This window comes from Strigops habroptila, chromosome 10 (genome assembly GCF_004027225.2).
Source record: "Strigops habroptila isolate Jane chromosome 10, bStrHab1.2.pri, whole genome shotgun sequence".
Lineage (NCBI taxonomy): Eukaryota > Metazoa > Chordata > Aves > Psittaciformes > Psittacidae > Strigops > Strigops habroptila.
Window position 1 is genome coordinate 42,269,018 of NC_046359.1, and position 23,980 is coordinate 42,292,997.

At 41.0% G+C, this 23,980-nt stretch overlaps 1 protein-coding gene across 2 annotated transcripts in view; it reads left to right on the forward strand.

The window, feature by feature from the left end:
• KCNH1 (potassium voltage-gated channel subfamily H member 1) overlaps window positions 1-23,980 on the forward strand; it is a 191,041-nt gene that overhangs the window by 46,750 nt on the left and 120,311 nt on the right. For both annotated transcript variants that reach the window (XR_003993536.2, XM_030499828.2), the window contains exon 7: window positions 8,629-9,058. Coding sequence is in view for 1 of the 2 variants with exons in the window: in XM_030499828.2 (XP_030355688.1) it covers window positions 8,629-9,058 (430 nt within the window). In the remaining variant the exon portion in view is untranslated. The remainder of the gene's footprint in view (window positions 1-8,628; window positions 9,059-23,980) is intronic.

The following is a 23,980-nucleotide window of genomic DNA, read 5'->3' on the forward strand; positions in this document are numbered from 1 at the left end:
AACATTAATGTTTTTATTCAAGGCCATAGAACTAAATATGAGAATGTATGAAGCTTCTGATCTCCAGTGCTATGCTCAAAGACAGCAGAGATACTCAGACGTGAACAGATTCAGCAAAGGAAGGAACAAATAGCTGTAGAGAAATTCCCATTGTTACCTAAATGAAAGGAAAGTTATCAGTGTTTCTCCTGGCTTTTCTATATGGGAAGTTAATTATACAGTTAAATATGAATTACTTTCTTGACCTGCCATAAAACTTCAAGAAGAGAAAATCTTGCACTGATTGATGAATCAACTTAATGCTAGGCTTAAACTTTCTAATGCTAAGACAATACATCATCCTGTAGTGTAGTTTGAGTAAGAAAAGAAAATATTGGTCAAAAGTTTACACAGCCCTTAAAACATGTGGTATTAATCTCTTTTGAATCTGAATGATTACAAGAAGATTTGTCAGTAATGGTTTTACAGTAATTAGCATTATTTCTCACTTAAGGAAATGCCACCTACTTTGGGGGATAATGTTATCTTTTTGTGTTCAGACATTAATCAAGAGATTTAATAAAAACCAGGCTTAAAGAGAATTCCACAATTTTTTGCCAAGAGCAGTGCAATTTAAGACTTTGAATGCCAAAGGCGAGTTGAAGCATGTTTTTGCAGTGTCAGCTTGAGCAATTTTATACTGTGGTTTTCAGCCGTAACACCATAAGATACAATTTATATTGGAAAAAATTTTACTTATTACATGTGACACTGTTGTGAAATCTCATGGTAGGAGTGGAATCCAGTCATGTCACCACCATATAAATCTCTGGAATATGGAGTTTGTATTAGTAACTGCTATCTGTATTTGAACAGAACACCATGATCAGTTGTTGGATGATGCCGAAGTGAGAACCATATATCACTCTTATTAGCTGAGGTTCAAGACAAATAAAGGCATAGTAAAAGATCATCAGGAAAGGTATATTCAATATAAATGATCTAGTGTTCACTTAAGTGGGTGAATAAGAGAGAAGCTGGAGTGTAGGCAAAGAAGATACACAGCATTGAAAGGACAAAATTTACTATGATAAAAAATCCCAGAAGTAATAGAAGAAACTAATAGAAGAAGTAATAGAAGTAATACAGAAGTAATAGAGGAAAATTAAGCTACTTAGTGCTAAGTGAGCGCACTGTAGCTGGAAAGTAAACAGTGAGCTGAGAGGGGAAAAAATGAATGTGTTGCTGGTCAGATTGTTGGCAACTCCGAGGCAGTACTTTTGCAATAGATTAATTTAAACCTTATTAGTGGAATAATCTCATGCTAATACAAATTAGCTATCTAGGAATTACTGAAGTAGCTGTGCTGAAAAGCATGCAACCTCCCTAGGCTTGTTTTACCATTCCCTTGCAATAAGGGGCAAGGGGATAAATTATCACATTTATAGTTTTATGGAATAAATAGGGGCCTAGAAAGAAAGATTTTGGGTTAGATGAACTTTGCAAACTGGAAAATATAATTTTAAAGTCTTTTTAACTGTAAACAGCTGTATGATATGAAATCTGTTTGACACAGAGTATAGTTCACCACTCTTATTGGGATCTGTCCAGTTAGGCAATGCTGTGTTTTGCATGTGAGTCTATTGATAAATATGGAAATGAATGAACATTTTTTCTGTGGTTAATTAAAATTAAAGCAGATTCTTGGGATACCGTGGACTGCCAGGCTATAAACCAGGTAGGCAAAGAAGCACTTACTGTTCACAGTCTCTTGAGGATTTGATTCAGGGTGTCTCTATTCTTTGTCTACTCCCCCCCTACCCTTTTTTCCCCTAATCAAATATGAGTTTCTCTAACGTTCCTCCTTAAAACCCCAACATCCATGCTAATATGCTCCATCCCTGGCAGTGTTCAAGGCCGGGTTGGACAGAGCCTTGGGAGACGTGGTTTAGTGTGAGGTGTCCCTGCCCATGGCAGAGGCTTGGAACTAGATGATCTTAAGGTCCTTTCCAACCCTAATATTCTATGATTCAATGATTCTGTAATAATGTAGTGTCTGTAATAATGAAGTGTCTCCTTTATGCCAACCTTTGAAGGGGCAGGCTGCCTTTTCACCCTAAATCCTCTGTTTTCCAGATTGTGTTGGTGTTGTATATAGGCACTACAGAGCTCTTAATGCCGTTTAACCCATCCAGGGTTAAATTCTCTCCTCTGCTGTAAACCTGCTTAAGGTGTTTAGTTCATTTAAATTCTGCTTGCTTCCCTGGTCTTGCCCAGGTTTATACACTTTGGCTCAGAGACATCTATGATGTCTGCTGATGGATAGCCCCTTCCAAAAGAATACCAGAGGAGGATGTATTGCTGTGTTCCTGTCCAACACCTACTCTGTAGGTTCTGCTGTGGCTGTTAAGATGCCAACTCTTCTTCTGCACTACTGATGTTCAGATTAGTCTTTTTGCTGAGTCACAGATAAGTAAGAGTGTTACTGGGTTTCAGGGCTACTTCTTCAAGCTTTGAAAAGCATGACCTGATTTATCTTACTGTTAAAGAGAGAATAGTAGTCTACATAAGCTATTCAATCTGTATAAGGCTAAAAGAATTAAAATGCTGAATTCCATTTTCAGTGATAATGTATGGTGATAGCCTTTGTCCAAGAAGGAGAGCTAATTGAATATATTAGATTCTGAATTACTTCAGAAAACTGCTGTTAGAGTGATACTTGCACTGCATATAAAGGGAAGCATGTTTCAGAGGCAGGGATCAGTTACTCTGTTCTTTTCTCCCTCTTTCAGCATACTTGTATTGATCTGAGGCAGAAAGTCAGATGAGACAGCAAAGGGTATTTATTTGAGTAGCTAAATGGTTGCTTTATAGTCTATTTCATATTAGGGGTGGGATTAGAATAGGAAAGATGTAGTGGTATTAGATGCCAGTAGCACTAAATCTTATTTGGGTATTTGCCTCTTCAAGATGAGTGAAAAGCTTCTTTGAATCAGAAGCATTGGGAAGCAGATTGCTGTCTGTCAGGAGCAAATTTTTTACTTGATGCTGTGGAAAGTGGGATTTCTTTAGATTACTTACATGTTCTCTTTATCCTCATTCTTCCTCTCAAAGTTAATAAAAAAAAAAAAGAGTTCATTTCCTGGATTTTTTGGGTTTTGAGTGTGCATTTGTGTGTGGGACAAGCATGGGCACAGTTTCACAAATGAGTCTTTCTATCTCTTCTCACGCCCTGTGCTCTTATCCATGAATTATTACCGTTTCTCCTTTGATTCCAATGAAGTTTGCAGATGTCTGGCTAAAATAAGCTTTGTGAGTCTAGAGGTCTGCTTTCTTCAGTGCTGAAAAACCACAGCAGCAACCAGAGGGTTTCAATATTGATTTTGACCTGTGCGGATAACGTTATCTCATCTGTTGGCTGCTAAATATGGCATTCTGTAGGAAAGGTCATGTTCTCAGGCCTAATGAAGAAAATCAGAAGAGGCAAATAACAGAAATGAGGAGTCCTAACGATGACCTGACAGGGTGCCATGTCACTGCAGATAGGCAGAGCCAGGCTGCAGCACAGCTCGCTTCAGAATCACAGGGAAAGCGGTGCTGGCCATGGCTCTTGCCTCGCTTCTGGTAGTGATACATTCGGTTCGTTGCCTCCCTTTTTTTGATAAATAATTAACTTATTTTTTTGTTCTGTTTCGTTCTCATTCTCTTAATGGTTAGCTTTTAGTCTCCTGCATCTCCCTTTAATTGAGATGAAGCCTGAACTTCACAAGTTCCATATGACAGGAAAGTGCTGGAAAACTTATGACAGATTTGTGCTAGTACTGAATATTTCTCTTTTTAAAAATTGATAGTAAGAAGGAAGTAAATTATATTTCCTTTGAGCATAGAGACAATCTTAATGCTTGGGCTAAGTGTATTTTCTATCTGTATGTGTGGAAAGTAAATAAAGGCCTAAAAAGTGAATATTGTGATGCAGATTGAATTGGATACTAAAGTGGGAGTGCTGCTACAGCTGAAGGAGGTGTGGTGAAAGTTGCATTTCAGTTCTTCATCCTACATCTTGTTTTGGAAGGGAAAATGGGTTCTTACTTGTTTGGAAGGGCTGTAGTTAATTTTTATTACTGTTCTTGAAACAATTTGTATTTTGTTTTTTTCTAGGTGGAATTTTAGTATTCGATGAGTTGAATATAATTTTGCATAGCAAATAAACAGCAGCAAGTGTTTTTTATATGTATGGCATTAGCACTGCAGTGTCCACTGTCACTGATCCTGGGGAACATAACACAAGTAACTACTAATTACTCTGCTTACAGCCCTTATGTTTTCAAAACACTTCACAAAGTACTTCATCACAGTGTCTCTTCTCCATCTCTTTTTATGGATATGAAAGTAATGGCACAAATCTTCTGTTGTTAGGTGCAAAGCTAGAACCAAAACATGGATATCCTGGATCCTGTGTTTGGAAAGGAGATGACTTACATGGCTGAAATACCAGTGTGAGACAAGGGGTGCACTGACAGTAGACCAGGGCTTGAAGAAAACAAGGAGATACAAAAAAGATCTGTGTAAATATGCAGGGTATCTAGTGAGTAGATCTAATGACACATTACACATGGAAGTGTACTTCTGGCACTGTTTCATGAGCAAACTTACGAAGCATTCTCCTTGAATCTAAAATGTGGGTCCTGCTTTCCTCTAGGACTGAGGCTGCTCTGTTTTTCTGTTGAGTTTGAGGTGCAGTTCCACTCCGCAAAGGTTGCCTAGGAGGAGAGGAAGGGGGAGTGGTTGTATTTATTATTTTAAGGGCTTTTGATATTCAGGTTTGCTCCACCAGCAGATACAGAGTTATTTCTTCTGGCTTTCAGTGCTCTGAGCTTGCCCTTTGGTTTGGAGGGGACTCGCTACAGACTCTTCCCTTTTTATGCATCAGCCATTACTGGCAATGAGAGTAAACCTGCCAACCTGTTAAATACTTCTCAACAACTATATGCAGGTATCAGCGGTAGAATCTTTATTTAGTGTCATTCATGTATGTTTATGGGAAATTAGGCATTTTCTGCCATGTTTGACTAAGTGCTGCAGGTTTAAGTGTTGCACACAAGTTCTCTCTGTAACAAAATATTGTAAAAAAATATACTGTTTGTCTGCCCTGGCCATATAACAGATTTTTTAGCTTCTGCATACCCGCAGGGGAAGGTTTCTGTTGAATAGAGTACTAGTAGATGGAACTGTGTCAGAGCAAATCAGGCAAAGGTGGAAGTTTGTGGGATATTATTTAGTCTTGCCCTTTCCCTGACTGCCACGCAGATCACAGAATCATAGAATCCCAGCCTGGTTTGGGTTGGAAGGGACCTTAAAGCTCATCTAGATCCAACCCTCCTGCCATGGGCAGGGACACCTCACACTAGAGCAGGTTGCTCCAAGCCCCTGTGTCCAACCTGGCCTTGAACACTGCCAGGGATGGGGCAGCCACAGCTTCTCTGGGCACCCTGTGCCAGCGCCTCGGCACCCTCACAGGGAAGAGCTTCTGCCTCATATCTAACCTGAACTTCCCATTTCACTTTGAACCAATCACCCCTTGTCCTATCGCTCCAGTCCCTGATGAAGAACAAGGAGTACTGGGTTTAAAAGATATTCCTTATGGTCATCCTTTAGAGCAGAGCATCTGGGGGTGCCTCTTTGGGACCCGCAGTGCAATTTCTAGCTCTGTGAACTGAGGTTCATATTTACTTTGGGCAGAAGGAGCTCTGGGTGTCTCTTAATCTGTCTCTCAAAGGTTGTAGGAGTGGCAGAGCTAAGAGGGTGGGACACACATCAAGAAGAGTAAATTGAATTCAGGCTTTTATGCATGACATCATGCTGCCATCTGTATGATAAAGGCATAAAAATAATCTGTGCTGATAAGAGCATGAAAATGGACAGTAATCTAAAAGTACAGTTCTATTTTGGAAAGTGGCAGTCTAAAAATGTCAATTTTGAATCCAGCAGATCTATTCTTGTATTAAAATATTACTTGCTAAATTTAGTGTCAGAGTACTGGTTTAAAGTATTGGAGAATGATCTGATTTTTCTCTACTGTATCAGCTTTGAACAGTCTATTACGTTTCCATTGTTTATACCCATTTGAAATTCTGTCACTTAGTCATTTTGGAGAGTTACATGAATAATTATTTCCCTGCGCCTTTTCTTCCTCTTGATATTGATTCATTTAGAACAGACAAATCCTTTCCTCTGAGGAAATCAAATAGAAAATACTGTTAATGCTGAAAGAAAAAGAAAGGTTTGGGTTTTTTTTACAAAGCTTCTTCCGAACCTTTAGCCTCTTTATTGACAATGCATCAGGTGAAATATTGTGACTAATCTGCATCTTAAATGCATCCTTTCAACACAACCAAATCAAGTTTGTATTTCCTATAAATAAGCAAGTTGGTTTTGTACAAAAGCCCTACTTCTGTCTACCTCTGGCCAGAATTTATAGACTCACTTTCTCCCAAATGATGCAGTTTTATCACATTTTAAATGTTTTTACGAAATTTCTTGTTTTTTGGAATTTCAAAAGAGAAATGAGGAGAAGAGCAAAGCAGTTTGCCTGAAATGTTTGAAATCTGATTTCAAATGATTTATTTTGCAGTCCCATTTTTCATACCCAAATTCTTCTGTGATTTTTTTTTTTCCCCACAATTATTTCTAATTCTTTTTTTTTCAATTAATAATTAACCAAATTCCACCTTTTAAGTCCTTCCTGAATCTTTCAGCTTTGAGATTGAAGCTAGAAGCAGGCCTTTACTGGAGACCTCTCAAAATATAGAACATGATTGTTCTGATGTTAAAGTTCGCAAAGAGGAAGGCGAGAAATGAACATTGATCCTGAGGAAACGGGCTAGAGGCTGTGTTGTAATGTCAGAATGTGGATTTTTAGAATCTAGAGACTGTCCATCTTGTCACTCATGGACTTTCATATCCAGTTCTAAAATACAGTTATCATGTTATAGTTTGTTGTGTTTTTCCTCTCCATATTGAGTGTTCAGAAGTACCTGCTTTCCCTTGGCTGGAAATGAAGGCCTTTGCCTTCTGTGTCATATTCTTTGCCTTGGCATCAAGGCTTTGCTCTACTGCTTACAAAACAGAGCTGGCTATGGAATGAATGGGAAATGGAAATTAACTTTTTCCTTTGTGAAGGAAATTTTGCATCAGTGACTTGAAATGTTTTGCGTAGATAATCATTGAAAGAACAGATGACTTGGTCTCTTCCAGATCTCTTCAAATCTATCCATGATTTAAAGCAAGGCTGCTCTTTTTGTTCTTCTTTTGTTCTCCCCCTGGTTGTGTTAGATCCTGTCCAAATACTTAATATGAATTGATAGTGTGTTCCCAGGTAACAAATTACATCTGTCTCTGAAAATGAGTCAATGTAATCATGACAAATTCATGAAATAAAAGGGAAATACATTGCTGCAGTCCTGGGGAACATGAGTCAATATGCTTTATGTAATTATTTAATAAAACATCTCTTCTAGTGCATTGAACCAGCCTAAGATACTGAATCAGTCGTATTTATTCAGGAATAAACAAACTTCCAGTAAAAGCTGGTGACCAGAAGTATGCAATTACGTGTTTCCAGAAATACTCATTAAACCAGTCTGCTTAAATTTCAATCAGACTTCTATGTATGAAACAGTCTTGATAAGAGGGAGTAGGGAAAAGAAAGGATTTTTATGAAAGGCTATTCAGATCTTCTCATGCCCTAAATGGCTTTGAATTTTTTGGTTTAACTTATTATGCATGGAATTGCAAATCTGTCTAAAAGTTTACAATCCCAAATCCTGCATGCTGGCTTAATTCTGCTTTCTGGGAGCCATGTTAGTACCAGCACAGAAACACTACATTGATACCAAAGCTGTCGTAAGAAGAATATTATGTGGGGGTTAGGTAGTGAGATATTTGAAATCAGTTAAGCTTTGTGTAATCCATGTGAGAAATGTCAGAGGACTGATTATCAGTGTGTGAATTCTTATATATGAAAATAAAGTCCTAGGAAATGTCCTGTTACACTGAAAAATCACAAGTTGCCAGGCACTTCCGGTGGGTTTTGGCCTTCTTTATTTATCTTCCTGGTATGTCTGAGCTAAATACTGCAAACTGATTTATATCTGAGACATGAGAGGATGTGTGTTGCCCAGGATCATAAGTAACTGGTTCTTGACTCCAGATGCTGGAGTGAATTCAATAAGTGTCTGGTTATGTTCCTCTCAACATTAGATTTGTATGGTTTAATAATCAGTGACTTCCACATTTATTTTTCGGTCAGCCTAAAATAGCATCAGGATCCTCAGGGATGGTCTACTTGCACAACTGGATGTACAATAAATAGCCTGTCATTTGAAGGCTTTACAAATGTATTTGTAGACCTATTCAAATAATCTGAAAGTGGAGTTGAGAGAGCAACCCACAAAATGTTAGTGGATGAAGACAAGAGTGCGTATATCCATCCCTGAGAAGGGCCACTAACCTTTTCAAGTGTCAATCTCTCAGGTGTTATTTGATGACCATCTATTTGTTATGGATCCCCTTGTGTCTTTGGAAATTGCAGTTATGAATGCTATTGGTTTTATATTAGATTCTAATGGTCACTGTGCTTTGTCCTTCTAGGGCATCAGTAGCCTCTTCAGTTCACTTAAAGTGGTCAGGCTGCTTCGGCTGGGTCGTGTGGCTCGGAAGTTGGACCACTACATTGAATACGGAGCAGCAGTCCTGGTCCTGCTGGTGTGTGTGTTTGGTCTTGCAGCGCACTGGTTGGCCTGCATTTGGTACAGCATAGGAGACTATGAAGTTATCGATGAGGATACAAACACGATCCGAACTGAGAGCTGGCTCTATCAGCTGGGGATGTCAATAGGAACACCTTACCGCTTTAACACATCGGGCTTTGGGAAATGGGAAGGTGGGCCAAGCAAGGATTCAGTCTACATCTCCTCGTTGTATTTTACAATGACCAGCCTCACCAGTGTTGGATTTGGGAACATCGCTCCGACTACAGATGGGGAGAAGATCTTTGCTGTTGCCATGATGATGATTGGCTGTAAGTATTTGAAGTTCTGTCCCTCACACACAGAGTGTCAACTAGCTGTATGTCTTGAATACTGATATCATAAGAACATCTGGAATCCTGTCAAACATTATGCAGCTTAAAGTATTTTTGGTGGCAATATAGGTATTTCTTACTGGTTAATTTTAAAATTACAGGTTGGAGTATTGCTGTGACTAGCAAAAATTCAGTCATTTTTGAAGCAATATTCTGTCAATATCCTTTCAATATTCTCTTGTAAGTAAACTGTAAAATGTGTAAAGCCTGAAGTGTTAAAAATTAATGCACCATGGTGGGCGCAGATGACCTTTGTGCCTCCATTTGGTATGTGGCAAAATCTTTGTATGTCTGAGAGCTGTACGTGTTGGACAAGTGAGTTGGTGAGTGAGAAAAGGTCCAGGAGCATGTTGTAAGGGAGAGAGAACAGTAGTGCTCTAGAGGCCAGAAACTCCACTTTGGGCTGAGCATGCAGTCAGATGCTAAAGCAGCTGGGATGATACTGGCCTTGGGCACCTCTGGCTTGCATTTCCTTGTCACAAGGGATTCATATTGCCAAGCTGTCCAGCTTTTGGCCATGTTGTCACTTCAGTAGAGGATCTGCACTCAAAGTGCCTTGAGAGCTACTTGGAATTAAGAACCATATGGTGGCCAACGTTCGTATTTTTCCAGGTAAGGGTGGAATTTGAACCGAAATGAGGAAAAAAACCAACAATCTACTTTGTTTGTGGAAAAGCATATAATTCTATGGAGAAAGAGAGAAGCTTCTGTACGGTAATATTACATCCAGAGGAGAAAAAATCAGTCCTTGCAAAGCAGAAAATTAAAACCAAATATATAATGAAAGTCAATTAGCAGCACAGTGCCTGTTATGATAGAAATGTGAAGCTCTGATTCTAATGTGTCATTTTACAGCAACACTGAAATTGCATACTGAGAGTACATGTGCAGTGTTAAGCAGGCTGAAGGTTAGTGAGAAGTATAAAGCAGCGTTCTTGATCGCTCAGGGATTGGGATATTTCAGCTATAAAAGTTGTTAATTTTGTTGTTCTAGTTTTTTCCACTGCTAGGAGTCCCATCATCCTAATAAAACACCATGTAGCAGAAGGGAAATTCATATAAAACTTGTAGCAAATGACATGGTTTTCTCACGAGAAGGTACATTAGACAGTGGGGCACAAAACAGGCTTCCAAATATATTTCCTAATGAAGGTGCCTGTTTAACAGGAAAAATCCCGACCTTTGGCTTATTGATCATTGGGTTATGCTTATGATAGTAGCTAGACAAGCATAGCTGGTATTATTCAGTATTATGTATACTAAATGAACATAACCTTCATAAAATCAAGAATGTACATAGTGATATTTTGGAGTTGTACCTGCTTCAAACTCTTCATCATAGGAAAATGTAGTGGAAAGAAAATGAGTTGATGTAAGATGAATGTTGATAGATACCTGCTCTGCATTCTGAAATGGACTTTAATTTCAGCAAGTTGTGAAAAAACAGCTTTCTGGCAATTTTAAATCTCATGAATGAAGTCGCATTTGAGGGAAACAGTTCTGTTTGTGTTGGGACTTCTGAAGCCTTACATTTCTAACCCTATAGCTGTCTGGGTATCTGAGCACCCTTATCCTGTGAACAGCTACTTGGGAACCATTAGGACTGTTCACAATATGTATTTGCTGGAATGGCAAGTAAGTAATCCGCTATTAGAGTTTACTTGTCTGGATTTTGTAGGGTCTTGATTGCTTGTAACATGCGAAAGTTTTGAGCTGTGGTCATTCCTCAGCATGGGAGGAACAAAACTGATCTGTTTCGTTTGCAGCTATTTAGAGCTTAATTATGGATAGACATTCTTCCACCATAAAATTTGATGTTAAAACAAACAACACTATTTTGCCTGTAGAATAAGCTCTCAAAGATCGATCTCAGCTTGAACTAGAGCTATGTTAGAACAATTTTGTCTGATCTGTTGGGAACCTGGAAGGTCCATAGCAAGTTTACCAGGGTAGATGTGGGGGAGGGGAGGAGGTTTTCTGGCTAAAGCTTTTGTTGTGAGTGTCAGAAAAATCCATATTAGTCCCTGGCCAAGTAACATGTTTGTCACGAGCTGAGGTACTTGCTTATAACACAGTTGGTGGCTGCATGTTCCTGTTCTGGTCGTCATTTTGCAGATGTCAGATCAAACAGATTTGTGCATGGGGTTGGCAAGGGCTGTGAATTGCCAAAGCATCAGAAATAAGTAATTACAATTCAATTCTGCTAATGTGTTACTGCCCACTAACAAGTGGAAGGGGTATATCATTTCTAGTTTATCCTTTACCATTAACACTGCATTTATTTTAGCACCTTCCTAGTGATGCATTCTCAAAAGCTACTGCTATTTTTCAGTAGCACAGGGAATGCCTTTTTCTTTCCATGAAGGATGTAGAAAGTGCCTAATTGTTTGACTGTCTAAAACTCCAGTTGAAGATAGGTGAGATTTGCCAAGTCCAACCTCAAACACATCACTCCATTAACTTCTTCCCTGCTAGAGGAGAAGTCTTTAAGATCTGTGTGAGTTTATCTTGGTTTTGAAGTGGCTGAGTATAGGCTGGCCAAAGATAGACTGTATATTTAAATATAGAGTCATGTGTGTATATTTAAATAGTCCAGTGAAATTAGTGAAGTAATCCATACATTTTCTGTATGGAATGGAAACAGCACTGCCTCTTTTTCTTAGAGGATGTCACTGGTTTTGTTTACTTGAGTAAGGCAGTATGTTAACAGGATTGGTTTTGAGATGCCAGTACTGCCATGATGGGGACAATGTGTAACAGGCACATTAATATTTCAAAGGGATTTCAGCAAAATCGTACTTTAAATAGGCTGGAAATTTTCAATAGGAGGGTAATTCTTTCCCCCTTGGGCTAATTTACCTCCTGTGAATAAATAGTAAAACTTCCATTAGCTTGACGGGGACAGATTTAGATGAGCAGAAAGAAAACTGTAACGTTTCCTTCCCTTTGTGTGTTCTGTCTTCTGCTCGTTTTGAATAGCAGTAAGTGCTATGTCAAAAAACTGGTGGCCAGTGAAGCTTACAGTCACAACTTGGTGAGCAAGGTCACCTTTGAAACGTTGATCTTCTCTTTATTTGCAAAAGAAACTAGATTATCTTGAAATGGAGATGGTCAACATGTGTGGAAGTGTCTGAGACCCACATGGGCGTACATGGGCTGGATATGCAGCTACCTCACAGCAATTGGGGTGCAGGCACCACCACTCCAGCTCACAGTAAGCACTTGCCTCCCACTAGTGTCTAACCAACGAACCCAACAGTGTGGTGCTTGCTCACTCCTGGATCCAGTTTAGAGTCATAGCACTGCCTCTGCACCCTCCCTCTGATTTTTGGCGTCTTGACTTCCGTCTGCTCCGTGAGCTATGCCAGCACGCTTTGGTAGGGGCTCACAAAAACTGCTGCCCTGGAGCACAGATGTTGGCATCAAGTGGAGGGAAAGGAAGAATTTACTTTTAGACGTGTGAACTCTTCCTACTCAGTGAGCTTAAGAATGAATAAATTACATATATACATGCATACATACATATGTACGTAGCATATGTGTATACATACACAGAGAGTGCACATGTATTATCACAGAATCCCAGATTGGTTTGGGTTGGAAAGGACCTTAAAGCTCATCCAGTTCCAACCCCCTGCCACGGGCAGGGACACCTTCCACTAGAGCAGGTTGCTCCAAGCCCCTGTGTCCAGCCTGGCCTTGAACACTGCCAGGGATGGGGCAGCCACAGCTTCTCTGGGCACCCTGTGCCAGCGCCTCAGCACCCTCACAGGGAAGAACTTCTGCCTTATATCTAATCTAAATCTATCATGTATCATAATCATATATCATTACCATAAATAACTACAGCTAACTTCTTGAAATACGCACATTTAGATGTCAACTATGTTATCAGGAAAATGCAGAATTTATGCTTAAAAGGAGAAAAAGGGAGCATATGGGGTTTTTTCTTCCACGTTTGATATTTTAGAATTACTTTTAATAGAATGGATTTAATTGTGAAAAGTTGTATCTCTGGGGAAGGCTGCACATGGTGTGTGGTGCTCCCCTGAGGAGCACTGCCAGGTGGTGCAGTTTTGCAGGGCTTTCTGGTCCTTGTTTCTAGCGAACTTACTTTTTAGTTTTGTCTTGGTTTATTTAGTTTACTGGTTGAGTATCTTGAATAGTTTCTCAAGAGGAAAGTCGTGAGTAGCAGCAATGCTTTTTTTCGTTGACCCTGGAGTGTTGTCTGTGGAGCCTCTCTGTTTCAGGAGAGGAGTTATTGTGTGAACAAATGAGTTTTAAGACATGTATTGCTGTCTTGTCCACTGGCAAACTGAAAGGCTTGTGTTACAGTCAGCACAGGACCATGGCGACATCCAAACGGGTGCTTGTGTCAGAAGGCTCAGAATATTGTAGGTATTTGAAAGCATAAGCAGTTCCTAACTGGTGTCCTTCCATGTGTGTTTAACGTGCTTATGCACAGAGAGATGGCATTCATAGTCTATAATTATGTTCCATCTTCTCTAAGACAAGATTTGGCTTTCTCTGCTGCTCAGCCACCGATATATCCCCTTCTGCTCCCTGCTTACTCCCTCTGTAAAGCTGATCATGTAGCAGAAATACATTCGTGTTACCTTACCTCTTTGTAGAGCCATTGACCACTAGTAATAGCACTTTGCCATAATGCCAGATAGCTGTTTAAAAGAAGTAGGTAAGATTACTTCCTTTTTAAGTATATAAAGTAATAAATCTGGGTAACTTTACATTAAAATGGCCTAGTAAGAAGTGGAAGGTATGCGAGCTTGTAGAAGAGAGGGTGGGTATGTCCTGTTAGCACTGTGTAGACAGTGGGAAGGCATGATGGAGGTGGATATTGAGTGTTTGGCCTGTGGTTGGTTGGTTTTCACTTGGGGCAAAGCTTCAGAAAGCATGGCTTGGCCTCAGTGGTCTCTGCTTTCAAGGCAGCCTTTTGCAGGGAGGTTATTCCTGTGCTCTCAAATGCAGTGACTGCAACTGCTGTCCTACTGACCTCAGTGTGGCTGCAGGTTTCAGGGGGGAAGTGTTTTACTGTTGGCTGTTTTGACATGGATAGTTGCAACCCCTAATGAGGTTTGTGAGGGACTGCAGCATACTTACCTTGTAGCTCTAGGGGATGTGTGGTCCAGTGGTCAGCTCCACCAAAGGGGAACATGGGTTGTTGAAAAATGCTTTTGATTCTTGACCTCAAATAATGCACATCTGTTTGGGAACAATGAATGATTCAAAAATAGAGATGAAGTATCCAGGGGCTGCTCATAAGGGTTTCTGTTCTGTGGAGGCTGGATGCTATTGCTAAGATATGTAATTCATATTACTGTGTAGCTGTTTTTCCTGAACATATGGTAAATTATAGTTTTGTAAAGCAAACTGTCTTCACATCTGTCAATGAACTGACTGCATGGTTTTGCCTCACTTTATTTATTGAGTGTACGTGTATGTAGAGAGAGATGTATGAGTGTTACTACTGGAAGTAAAGGCAATTAAATCCTCAGCTTCATTTTAAATGAGTCAAAACATATTTGCTTGTCCTTTTTCACAGGTGGCCACTAAATTGCTCATTAATAGGGAATATGACTACAGGCAGATCTTTGAGAGAGGCTGATGTTACAGAAAACCAGGTTTGAACCGCTGTCTGGGTCTGCGGAAAGACATACAGTTTCCATTTTTAATACTTGGGGAGAAAAAAAGCCATTTCAATTTTTAGTTCCTTCCCTGTGGAGACATATGCCTGAAAGTAACAGTTCTCGTGTATTTTGTTCAGTGAAGCTGTCAGGTTGGGTTGCATATTGTTTGTTTTTCCTAAGCAATAACAGAGGACTTTCATTTGCAGTTTTCCTATCTGGGCACTCTGTCAGCAATCAGCTTGCGGTGCAGGTGGAGTAGGGATGAACAGTTCTAAAAATGCTTTGCATTTTCTACTTCTAACATACCCTAATGCTGATGGACACTTGCCTGTCTGGATTTTGAGCAACTGAGCAAAATCTGTCATTTCTGGAGCCTTTTCACGGAATCATAGAATCAACTAGGTTGGAAAAGACCTTTAAGATCGTCAAGTCCAACCAATCTTTTGTTGGTGTTCTCAGTTACACCAAAAGATCCAAAGCTTTTGGTACTTGTTCATGCTCAGTTCTTGTTAGGTAGGAACTTTGGGAATTATAAGCCTTGGCTCATCCAAAGTATGAAGTTAACTGAGGAAGACACACATATTTGAATGCTAAACTAAATCATAAATTCCCCTGTGAACACTGTAATCAGACCAGATAGTGAGAGCGATCATGGAAACAGAACTAAAGTAGGAGTTAAAAGGTCAGGCTCATGGACACGCGTGCTCACATACTGTAAGAAATTGTCAGCCACTGAGTTCATTAATCACAACAGACCAGAGACCAAAACCACTCATCTCCATTGAACATGTGCAACGCAAGCATCATGCGGTCTGCGGCCCTTCAGCTCTTGTCTCTGATTAAGGTAGACAGAGATCCAAGGAGTGTGGAATGGCTGTCTCAGCGTTGTTCAGCTTTGTGAATAGCTTCTTTCTCATTAGATATAAAACCAGGAATGAGGATAACATTAAGTAAATTTGAAAACATAATTATGTAGTTTTATTTACAGTACTCTTGCTGAAAGGAACAGAATTCTGCCCTAGTAATGTGGACATCCCTCTGAACTGTAGGAAAATCTTGGTGGCTGGTATCCTGACAGACAGGTGAGTGTTGCTCCTTCACAGCTCACAGGGAATTAGTGTGCTTTGGTGACCTCCAGCAAGGCAGGAAGTGTTCAGAGGCACATGTGAACAAGGAGAGACAGGAACTGATGAAAACTAGACTGTTACTGTGAAAAAAACCTGAATAAGATGCAGCTGCATTGCAGAATCATGTGTGATGATGTTCCTGAGGCATAATATTCCCCTCATAATACAGTTCACCATCGTTAGAGCAAATGGATGTGGCCATGTTGTGTGTGTACTTATCAGATACATATCTTATGATAAGAGAAGCATAGAATCATAGACTGGTTTGGGTTGGAAAGGACCTTAAGATCACCTAGTTCCAACCCCCTGCCATGGGCAGGGACACCTTCCACTAGAGCAGGTTGCTCCAAGCCCCTGTGTCCAACCTGGCCTTGAACACTGCCAGGGATGGGGCAGCCACAGCTTCTCTGGGCACCCTGTGCCAGCGCCTCAGCACCCTCACAGGGAAGAGCTTCTGCCTTAGATCTAACCTGAACTTCCCCTGTTTCAGTTTGAACCCATCACCCCTTGTCCTGTCGCTCCAGTCCCTGATGAAGAGTCCCTCTCCAGCATCCTCGTAGCCCCCTTCAGACACTGGAAGCTGCTCTGAGGTCTCCACGCAGCTTCTCTTCTCCAGGCTGAACAGCCCCAATGTTCTCAGCCTGTCTCCATATGGGAGGTGCTGCAGCCCCTGATCATCCTCGTGGTCTCCTCTGGACTTGAAATGTGTACCCCTAGTACCCCTTTTAGGGGATGGGGGGCAGAGGCATGTTGGAATTGGTTTAGCTGGAAGTTGGTGGCCTGAAACTGAGGGTCAGCCATGTGCCAGGGTTTGCTGAGGGTATCACTTGGGCTAAGCACAAAGGCCTATGAGACTTTAAACCTGACGCAACTTTTTCTCTATTCATGGTTATTGCAAGTGCAGTGTTGTGATCTGGGGACATGCTGAGAAAGGAAGAAGAAACCTTGCCTTGCTAAAAGTGGTCTATTGGGTAGCTGCTGTTTGTCACTAACCCTGGCAAGATGACAAAAATCTCTTCCTTTAAGTAGGGACAGTCTTTGCAGATCTATTCCCTCCCACTGCTGTGCTTTATTCTCGTTGAATGCTAGTCACAGTGTTTGAAGAGCTGGTGTGTTACTGCTGTAACCGTTAAGCACCTGTTTGGGATTTCTGAATGTTACCTTGCTGGGATGCTTTCTCCATTAGAATGAAGCCCACAAGTGTTGTGGGTATGTTTCTCAGCTACACTGAGTTTCAGTGAAGAGAAGAGGTAGTGCCAGCAGTTTCCCTGATGGTTTGAATGAGGATTTGGCTGTTACGGCAGGATTTGGTCTGGTTATCTCTAAATGTGAAAATACATCAATTTTTCTTGTTAAGAGTAAAGGAAGTTAAAAGACCCACTGATGAGCTGGAGTCTTGCCTGTACCGAGTTCCATCATTGCTATTCAATTCAGACAGGGCATGCTGGAGAGATGTGGTCAGTGCTGACACACATCACAACATAGCAAGCTCCAAACCCTTAATTTTAGCTCCTAAAGTTGCCTCCTCCTTGGATAAGGACGTTCAAGGCCTGCAGATTTTTTCAGGATTGCTTCTATTGAAACATAATCCACTGGTGTCAAAACCAGCAGAAGGGGCAGACTTTATGTGACATGTGTGTAAATAGTGAACTCCATCTCCAGGCTAAGATGGAGTGGAAGGTTTTGCTCAGGTTCACACCACCAGTGCTAATGCTATAATAAATCTGCCTGAGCTAACAACCATGGCTGTATGAGGAGTGGCCCATTCATCTGGGGTTAGTCATGTCCTCACCCCAACACACTTCAAAGCAATATTTATAGAAGAAAGAACATGGGGTTTGTGAGTATATTAATATGGTAGGACATTGTTTCCTGGCCTGGTTTGGGGAAATAGGCGAAAATAAACGAACTCTGTGTGAGGTGTTATTTCTTACTATGCAAAAGGGAGCAAAAACCAGTTCTGTTTGATGGGAGAGAAGATGAAAGCTATAAAGTGTTGATGGTTTGGGTTTTTTGGGCATATGGGCGAGAGTTCACACCAGAGCGATGTTTGAGATAATTGCCTTTTTTCTCTTTGTTGCACAGTGTTTCTAAATGTTTACCTTGAATTATTTCATAGTAATGAGGACAATAAGGAAAATAAAAAGGTATCCCAGCTGTGGGTGACTCTCACCTGATGTCTTTCATATCACATGCTTATTAGTGCAGAATTTTGCTGCCTTTAGGCCTTTTCTAACATTTCTTCTTAGAAGTAGATTTGAAACACTGAAATGTTCTGGCTCTTTCAAACTTTGATCAGCATCTGCAACCAGCTTGTTTTGAATTCTGAAGGAACATCATTAACTCCAGTTAATGTTTGAGGGAGAAGTGCCTGATGCATCTAGGACATGGACTGAGAGGACTTCCTTTCTTCAAAGGAAGAAAGAATATTTCAGGCAGGAGAACCAGGGGATAAAATAGACAATGGGAGGTTGTTTACCTATGAAAAATACTTCAGGAATCTGCCAGAGACATTGTTTTGCTATGCAGACAGCAAACCCTGGTGGTTCAGTTTATGATTTGATCCTTAAGTTAGTGGGTCACACAAGTGTAATCTAGAAGATGGTTCATCTCGTTGGAATGTTATTCTGGATTCCCACCTGTGAAATTGGCGAAGCACCTATAGCACACACAAAGTGTGACAGATTTGTCTTTCCTTTTTCACTCCTGGGAGGCCTTTCCTGAAGCAGCAGCTCTATTGCTGAATGATGGAAATCCTGGACAAGGATTTTGTTTTACATGGGAGTAATCTGTATTTCAAAATCCATTTCTGTCCAAGAAAAATCCAGTTAGATAGGCATGGGGAAAAAGAAAAGCAAAATAGCACATCCACTCATATGACACATCATGTCACTTGTCATCTAGTATGTGGAATATGACAGAAAAGCTGAAGGATCTTCTGAGCATCTTTCACTTCTGCATCAGCTTCAAACATTGTATAGTTATTTTAATATCAAATTGCTACTGGACTCAGACAGTTCTGCTGTAGGTTATAAAATGTTGGAGTAGAGACAGCTTGCCTTGCTGTAATATATTAAGTGGTGTACGGATCATGATATGTTCCTAACCACTCAGATGAGCTATCTCATAACATCTTGAAAATGAATGAGTTATACTTGCCAGATCAGTGAGTTTTAATGCTTTTGGCTGCTTTTATATTTTAAAGAAAGATTTTTCAGTTTATAAGAATTACAAGTAATGTTCTAGAGGATGCAGATGCTGCTGTGGGTCATTTGCAGTTTTGTTCTTGGAGATGAGCTCTGAAATATTCTAGATCTGAACTTGAGTTGCTGTCTGAAGACATATCTTAAGCAGCAGCCTGATGGAAGAAATTCTCATCTCCTGAGAAAATTTGGAATATATGTGAAAATGTCAGTATCCTTTATCCACAGTACAGCAACTGGTGTGAAAAATGCAGGAGACAAGTCACTTATTAATAGGTCCTGTTGCTTGGAAAGAAAGTAGGAAATTTATTCTTCTAACTGAAGGGTTTCAACAGCCAGTAGGGTCTAAAATCCTAAATGCCTTGTGGTAAATAATGAAAGAATTGAGGTTTTAAGGCCTGACTGCTCTTACCTCAACATGAATTAGGAATGGTTTTTTCCTCCTTCTTTGAAATCAAAGCAGTAACTGTACCACGCGGTGTGGAAGGAAATTCTTCTGGTCAGGTAACAGGCAAATCTTGCCCTCCCCTGTCACCATCTCAAAACAGAAATGGGTTGTTTGATAAGTGCTGGTGAGTGGGATGTTTCAGGGTCACGGTTCGGTAGTTCTTCAGTGTTAATGGCAAGATCTTGAGGGTTTTTCACTACAAAATAAGAGGGAGATGGAGATTGGTAACATCTTCAAGTGGTCAGAGGCCAAATAGAAGGAGAGAAAATTGGACTTAAGATAAAGAACTAATTTCTGTCTTTGAACTTGAATGAGGGTTTTGTTTTGTGAGTGATTTTTCAGTAAGATTAAGATTTATTACAAGAGCATGGAAAATAATGACAGGGTTTTTGGATCATCCTGGTTCATGAAGAACTTGAACAGTCTCAGCTTCTAGACAGTTTGGTTCGGGTTGGAAGGGACCTTCAAGCTCATCCAGCTCCAACCCCCTGCCACAGGCAGGGACACCTTCCACTAGAGCAGATTGCTCCAAGCCCCTGTGTCCAATCTGGCCTTGAACACTGCCAGGGATGGGGCAGCCACAGCTTCTCTGGGCACCCTGTGCCAGCGCCTCAGCACCCTCACAGGGAATGGTCAGATAATGGTCAGGTCTGCTGTGGCGCTTTGTGTGTGTGGTCCCGGACAGAGAGTGTCCTTTTGCATCAAACACGCAGCTTTGGCAATGATTGTTCTTGGAAATAACCCGGTATCCACTAGAGTAGTTCATAGAAGCACCTTAAATCTGATGTGGCCATTCTCCTATTTCCAGTTCTCTTTCCTATAATGGGCTACTACCAGTTCCTTACTCCTACTTTTCTTTCACTTCCTTGCATAAACCTTCATTTCTGGGCCTGTCACTGCTCTGAGCTTTGCCATCCCACACAAGCAGCTTCATCCCTTCATCCTGGTTGTGGGGTTGTTTTGGGTTTTCTTTTTGGTGTGTTTGAACAGAGAGAATTTCATAAGAAACAAGGAACTGCAAAAAATACTCAACTTGCCTTGTTCTGCCCCTTTGCTTTTAGAAAGGAAAGTTACTGTAAGCTGCAATTCCTTCAGCTTCTTACTCTTTAAACATTTGTTGGACTTTAAGCTTCTCATTGAGTTTGGTGCATTTAAATGTAGAGACAGGTAAGAAGAAGGGGATTTCCTGTACCGAAAAGATGCACATAGGCTTTGATTCCTTGATTCACTTTAGTTTGGAATATTTTTTATTCTATTGATTCTTTCTTCATAAAAGCCTTTCTTCACATGACTGAAAAAATTATAAGATCAATTTTATCAGCAGCTAAGTATGCCCAAACTAAAATTGCCAAGATCTGTCTTTCTCGCACTCCTTGCAAATAAGTTGACTGCAGGTTAATAATGAAGTAACAGCTACAGAATGTGGGAGGGGAAAATGAGCATTTTTCTGTGAGGGAGCCCTATTCTACATAAAGTTAGTAATCTCCTGTGAAAAACATAGAGGAATTGCCAAATAGGCAAATTACTTTGAGCAAACTACTGTGTCATGTAGGTGCCACACTAACTGTGGGCAGCTAAAAGGAGAAGACGACCTAACTATGTGGCACCTTTGGGCTATCGCGCTGTTCTGATCTGCTCATGCAGAGAAAATGTCTAACACTGCTCTGGACCTTCATATATATAATGGTAAACTTCAGTGGCAGGAAACTGTGTGAGGAGCTGTGTGGAAGAGCCATTGGGATCCAGTTGCTAGTGTGCTGTAGTGTGGCACAGGGGAGCTTGGTCCCACATGCAGCTGAGGTGTTAACCTGTGGTGTTACCTTCCATAACCTGTTTTCCCTTCTTTGTCCATCTCATGCATTTAGGCTTTGTGTAGGGAGGCAAGGATGGTCTCTCAAAAGAGTATCAGTCTTACCTTGAAGTAAGAAGCTCTGCTCAAATGCAAATAGGTGATATTACAGATACCCGCTGTAATGGCACCTGGTCTACCCAGTAATCATAATCCATAAGTTCTTGACTAGCTCCTGAACCATCCCCAGGCAGAGCTCCATGCATCCAGCTGCTTCCTCAAATAAAGGGCAAGTCGCCTTCCTTGCTCTCTCAGCCTCCTTGAAGAACCTGTGTCCATCCATTGCAGGGCTCTGGTCTTGTGAACCATCCCACTGTGTCTCCATGATGCCAGTGAGGTTATCTTCCTGTAACTGTACATAGCCTCTCTTCCTGTTTGTTCCCCATGCTGCCTGCTACATTGGTGTAGGTGTTTCTGAGAGGCACCTGAGCATGATGAATCCCCAGTACAGGCTGGGAATGGCACTGGGATATGCTGTCTGACCATGAGGGAAGCTTTCTGGAAAAACAGGAAATGGGGAGAGGCAGGTGGTTCAGAATTTGTTCTTTTTGTCTCCCTGGTATAAGAGAAGACAGCACACTCCTTGTGAAAACTACAGCAGACAAATCAACCAAAGCTTCTCCACTTATGTTTAGAAGTATGGGAACAGCAGTACCTGCGAGGCAGAGATCTGTGTGACACTACCAAGCATCTTCTGGGGTATGACTTAAAGCTGCCAAGTGGATGGATACTTCTGTTTTCCAATGATGGCATCAGAAAGTTGTCCTTTCAGGGCAGCTGACAGTCTGCTTTTTGGGCTCCTGCTGGTGTGTTAGTGAATGCTCTGTCAGGTGTGAGATGGAATCATGTAGTTACTGAGCTCTCCTGGCTGCTGGGCTGTGTGGGTGGACAAAAGGGGGAGCAGGCGTTGAGAGAGAGAAATAGAACTTGAAGTTGAAACCAATCTTTCTTCCTTATCCTTTGCAAACTCTTGAACTTTTTTGACTGCTTCCCAAAATAAACAGAATCTTACACAGTGCATGTTTAAGATGTTTTTTTCCTTGTACAAGTTACAGACCTGTAGTCCAACAGAGGAGCAATATTACTCTTCTTCAGTCTTTGTGGCTGAAAGAGTATGGTTTGAAGCATGATGCTTTGAAGCAGATAAAGACTTGAAAAGGGAATTTGGGATATTTATGTGAGGAGGAGTGCATGCTGGGGCATGAGGCAAGTATGGCCACTTGACTGTACTGATTTTATCAGGTTTGATTACTGTAGTGAACAAAGTGTATGAGATTCTGATTGTGATTATGCCAATATAAAGGATATCTCTCTTCATGAGGGTGTAGTTTAGATCCAGAATTGAGTTCTCCTATTCATATGCAGACTTTAACAATACAGAAGACTGTAAGGAAAAGACTACTGTTTTATGTGACCGTTGCGTTCTATCCTTGGGCAACTAGACAGAAGAAAATGCTCTGAGTCATTACCAGTTTGGGTTGAAATGGAAACTGTGATGCAGCAAGCAACTATAGCAGAAAGATATGAATGGTTCAGTACATGAAGTACTGGTGATTGCAAGGATTCACACCACAGTGAAATGGGCATTTCAATAGTTCAGTGGCCAGCTAAATACTGGGACAGGTAAGACATTCAGAAAAGCAGGGAAGATAAGGAGCCTGAGGGCAACCACACTTCTCAAGCCGTTTGCCTTCAGGGTGCTGTGAGGCTTGTCCTCTCCTCATGCATTATGGGGGTACCTGGGGTAGAACTGGTCAGGAACAGAACTAACTTTCCAGCCTCGCACACTCTGCACAAACATGCATAAATCGTTGTTGATTACATAAATACTGTCCTCATAGTAGTAGTTATGCATTTTCCTTCCTAAAGCTGTTCTGGAAGCCACATCATGGCTGTGGTCTCTTCAGCAGAGATTTAATGTGAGGTAATGTCAGAAGTGGAGAGCAGTGGGGAAGGAATCTGGGAAAGCATTTGGCAGCTGCACATGAATAAGAAATGCTGTTTCCTGTAAGCTTTTGATGTTGGGTATTGCCAGAGATCCCATACAATAGGCAGACATAGTGTACTGTCCTGGTAGGGACAGTACATAGTGTACACGCCCTAGTAGGGCGTGGGGCCGGGGTCTGTAGACTTTAATGTGACACTGGACATGGCTGAAGAGTTTGAATAATTTTGGGTGAATGGGCAGTGAAAGAAGCTGTTTCCTAGAAGGCGGCAGAATGGGTGGAGAAAAAGAAAGACCTTAAATCTGAGTCTGCTATGTTTGTGCATGTATGTGTGCTGCTAGCATTGCTTTCCTCCTATAATTGCTGTATCTGGCCTTATACTGCCAGAGTACTGCTTTATACTTTTAAGAGGAAAGTATCTGGTTTTGTACCATGCAGTGATGCACACAGTGGTTGATATGCAGCAGTATTTGCCAAATTCCCCACTGGTTGCTAACAGGAAAGTTTTGCCCTTCAATAGCTACAGAGTAGTACTTCTCTTTTAACAGCTTTGGAGGACCTTACCATCAGTTGCCACTTGCCTTTAGGACCAAGTACATTCCTGGAAAGCAGGGGTACTTTCCCAAAAGGCTTGCTTTTTG